At 44.7% G+C, this 4449-nt stretch overlaps 1 protein-coding gene across 1 annotated transcript in view; it reads right to left on the bottom strand.

The window, feature by feature from the left end:
• Nucleotides 1-592: 592 nt before the first annotated feature.
• Nucleotides 593-4449, bottom strand: part of LOC122552143 (oocyte zinc finger protein XlCOF15-like) — a 10513-nt gene continuing 6656 nt past the window's right edge. Inside the window, exon 2 of the mRNA XM_043694639.1 lies at nucleotides 593-2718. Within this exon, the coding sequence (XP_043550574.1) occupies nucleotides 1175-1987 (813 nt within the window). The 5' untranslated portion in view covers nucleotides 1988-2718 and the 3' untranslated portion in view covers nucleotides 593-1174. The remainder of the gene's footprint in view (nucleotides 2719-4449) is intronic.

Raw genomic sequence — 4449 nt, 5'->3', positions numbered from 1 at the left:
CCACAAGGCAGTCGCCTGAGGCTGGAACCCAACCCAGGTCTGTGGTGCTGTGAAGCAACAGTGTTAACCACTGAGCCACCATGCCGATTGATAACCAAACAGCACAGTTTTAAAAGTGTTTTGCAAAAAAGCAGGAGCTGAGAAATGTCTTTTTCTCACTGGAAGTAGTTAGGGACTGGAATACATTTCTGGGAAATGTGGTGGAGACAGTTGCAACTGAGGCATTCAAGAAGGATTTAGACCATTATTTAAATAGAAACATTGTGCAGGGTCACAGGGAATAGGCAGGAGTTTAGCACTTTGTCTAAATGTTCACAGGCCAATGCAGGTACAATGGTTTGATTCAGCACCATAAAAGTTCTGCAACTCTGAAATACCCTACAGATCCTTCTTTACTCAGAATTAAATATATATTGTACAACTTTCTCAGCAGTTAAACAATCTTTTCATCAAGACCAACCTATCTTAAAGAGATTTATTGTAAGTGAGGTAACAGCTAAAATTCTGAAATACCTTCAAGTGGTAGATTAAGGAGTGTCACAAAAACAAGTTACATTTGCACAATAATTAAGACATTTTAAGATTCAAAAAAAATCCTTAAACCTCCAGTCTGGAACAGATCACAGTTTGACACCAATCTCTGATTTCAATGCAGTTGCCCAGCATTCGCCATTGGTCTATCAGGGAACCTTCCAATTCGTGTTTACGAACTCTGAATCACAGCAGAGGGGAGCTCGGCCATATTTCTCACACGTCCCAGGTTTAATCCACAGTCTTTTCCATCAAATAACAGTGAGGAGAAGGACCAAAATACCATTTGTACGTCTTGGTGTGGCCTTGAAGGACTGTGTCGAGGCAGAAATTATTTTCCAGCTAAACAGTCCTTCACTCAAGTTGTCCTGTCCGAAGAAGACTCGAAATGTAAACAGAGTTAATTAAATTCTCCACCAATGCTGCCAGACCTGCACATTTCCTTCAGAAACTTTTATTTCTGACCTTCTGCTGGATTTTCCCTTCATACGATTGTCCTTTCTGAGCTTCATCCAGGAGGGAAAGACAGTGTACTTCAAATGAACTTGTTTCACTTCATAGTTATCCTGAGTGTTTTAATCTAGGCCTGCTACTAAGTTCAGCACAAACACATTAACATTTTTCAACTATGAGAAGAACCCGGTCAGTCCTGGATGAGATTAACCCCAGCAATACCAGCAGAATCGAACCCTGACTGTTGGCTGTGAATATGCTGGTGCTTCAACAGATTGTTTGACTGGGCGAAGCCCTTACCACACACAGGGCAGGTGAACGGTCTCTCTCCAGTGTGACTACGTCGGTGAGACAACAGATTCCATTTGCTTTTGAACCTCTTTTCACAGTCGGGACATTGGAAGGGTTTCTGGTCACTGTGAACCAGCCGGTGTGAGCTGAGGCTGGATAACTGAGTGAACGCCTTCCCACAAACAGAGCAGGCGAATGGCCTCTCACCAGTGTGTATGCGCTGGTGTTTCAGCAGGTCGGATGAATCGGTGAACCTCTGCCCACACTCCGAGCAGGTGAACGGCCTCTCCCCAGTGTGAAATCGCTGGTGTCTGAGGAGGTGCGATGGCTGAATAAATCCCTTCTCACACACAGAGCAGGTGAACGGCCTCTCCCCTGTGTGTGTGCGCTGATGTGTTAAGAGGTCCTTCTTGCTCTTAAAGCTCTTCTCACAGTCAGGACATTTGAACGGTCTGTGATCAGAGTGAACTCGCTGGTGAGTCAGGAGATTTGATGAAGCATTAAATCGCTTTCCACAGTACAGGCAGAGGAATGGCCTCTCGCCTGTGTGAACCCGCTGGTGTGTGTGCAGTGTGCATGACTGGGTGAACCCTTTCCCACAGACTGTGCAGATGAACGGCCTCTCCCCAGTGTGACTGCGCCGATGAGTTTCCAGTTGGTATGGGTAACTGTATCCTTTCCCACAGTCCCCACAAATCCACGGCTTCGCCATTGGATGGGTGTCCTTATGCCTCTCCAGATTGGATGATCAGTCAAAACCTTGTCTCCGGAGTCTAGAAGGGGGATATGATTGGAACTTACAGAAAACTGGGATCCAGTGGACATAGAGATGTTTCCATAACTCGCAGAGTCTAGCAGCCAAGGGTGCAGCCTCAGAGTGCAGGGACCACCCTTTTGAGCACAGAGGAGGAGGTATTTCTTCAGCTCCGGGATTGTCACACTGTGGAACCCATTGCTCCAGAGGGCTGTAGGGTCCAAGTCATTAAAGTACACTTAACACCGAGATAGATAGGCTCTTAACGACAAGGGAAACCGGGCAGGAGCATGGGGTTGAAGAACATATCAGCCATATCGAATATTGATGCAGACGCAATGGGCTGAATAGGCTAATTCTGCTGTTTCTTATGGTCTTATTATGCTCAAACACATGTACGGTATCTGCCTGATATGAACAGTGCAATGATTTATTGCGCACTGGCTAACTGGTCAATGCTGTTTCCATAGTCAGTGCACTGAGACATCCTCATCTGGGTGTGCACATCTCGGTGCTTTGAGTCACACACATATTTGAAATCGTTTCCCATTAACGGAACAGGCAAACAGCTCTCCCTTCTTCATTCAAAGGCTAATGACCTTTGGAGCCTGACGAGTCACATGACTGCTACATCTCAATGTTATGCTTGGTTTGCGTTCTTGATCTGGAAATGCTCCCTTTCCAATATCCTGTAAAAGAATTTGTAAAATCCATCAATTCAACTACAAAATAAAAATTCAGAGCAAAAAGTTCTTGTTGTTTTCTGCTTTTGTTCCCCCAAAATCAGAAATTTTAGTTATACATTTTCCCTCCTCCCTGAAATAAAAAGCCATTACATCATTGACACCCTTTCTTCCTCCACATTCAGTTTAAACCCTACCTCTGTTGTGATGGAATTTAATTCTCCATCCCACATGGAGACTGAGAATAAAGTCAGTCAATTTTCAGTTGCTTTTCAATGATCTAGAACGAGACAATTTCCAGGCTTTGACTGACTAGTGGCAAATAACATTTGCACCACTCAAGTGTCAGGTAATGAGGAGCTCCAGCGAAAGAGAATGTAACCATCACCTCTTGACATTCAATGGCAGTAGAGTCATTGAAGCCCCTACTATAAAGAGCCAATGGTTACCATTGACCAGAAACTGAACTGAACTAGTCAGTTAAGTAATGAGGCTACAAAAGCAGTTCAGAAGCTAATAATTCTGGAATAAAGAACAACACAGCACAGGAACAGCCCATCAAGCCTGTATTGACATATGACACCTTTTTAAACTAAAAGCCTTTTCCCTCTATGTAGTCTGCATCCCTCTATTTCCTGTCTATTCATGTATCTGTCAAGATGCCTTTAAACATTGCAGTTGTATCTGTTTCCACATCTCCTCTGGCACCGCATTCCAGGCACTTACCACCTTGTGTAAAAAAAACATGCCTCTCACACCTCCTTTAAACTTACCTACTTTTACCTTAAATCTATGTTCCCTACTAATAGATACTTCTGTTCTAGGAAAAAAAGACTCAAACTATCCATTTTATCCATGCCTGGCATATTTTGTAAATTTATTTCAGATCGCCCCTCAGCCTGTGATGTTTATATGAAAACAAACCAAATTTGTCCTACCTTCACTTCCAGGTAACACCCTCCAAAAGCAGGCAAAATCCTGCCAAACCTTTCCTGAACCCTCTTAAAAGCAGTCCAGTTGTGTGGTGACCAGAACTGTTCACAATCTTCCAAATATGGTGTTTTTAAAGTTCCATAAAGCTGCAACATGACTTGGCAATGTTTATACTCTATGCCTGACCAATGAAGACAACATGCCAAATGCAATCTTGACCACCTCATTCACTTGTGTTGCCACTTTCAGGGAACTGTGACAAAAAAGCTAATTCTCTCTTTCATTCTGTGGACCTGAAAGCTGAGATCTGCCTGTATCTTGATGCTACTAAGTGTCGTGCCATTTACTGTATACCTCCCTCCTGTATTAGAATCCCCAGGGTGCGGAAACAGGCCATTCAACGTAACAAGTCCACACTGACTCTCAGAAGAGCATCCCACCCACACTCACCCCCCCATCCCATCCCTATAACTTTGCAATTTCCATGGCTAATCCACCTAACCCACACACCCCTGGACATTATGGGTAATTTAGCATGGCCAATCCACCTAATCTGCATACTTTTGATCTGAGGGAGAAAACCGGAGCACCTGGATGAAACCCACGCAGCCAAGGGGAGAATGCACAGACTTCACACAGACAGTCACCCGAGGCTGGCATTGAACCCGGGTGCCGAGCACTGTGAGGTAGCAGGGCTAACCACTATGCTAATGTGCTGCCTGCAAAATGCATCACCACACGTGGGCGGCACGGTGGCACAGTGGTTAGCACTGCTACCTCGCAGCGCCAGAGACCCGGGTTCAA

Source organism: Chiloscyllium plagiosum, chromosome 8 (assembly GCF_004010195.1).
Source record: "Chiloscyllium plagiosum isolate BGI_BamShark_2017 chromosome 8, ASM401019v2, whole genome shotgun sequence".
Classification (NCBI taxonomy): domain Eukaryota; kingdom Metazoa; phylum Chordata; class Chondrichthyes; order Orectolobiformes; family Hemiscylliidae; genus Chiloscyllium; species Chiloscyllium plagiosum.
The sequence above is the reverse complement of the archived record's forward strand: the minus strand, read 5'-3'. Positions and strand labels throughout refer to the sequence as shown.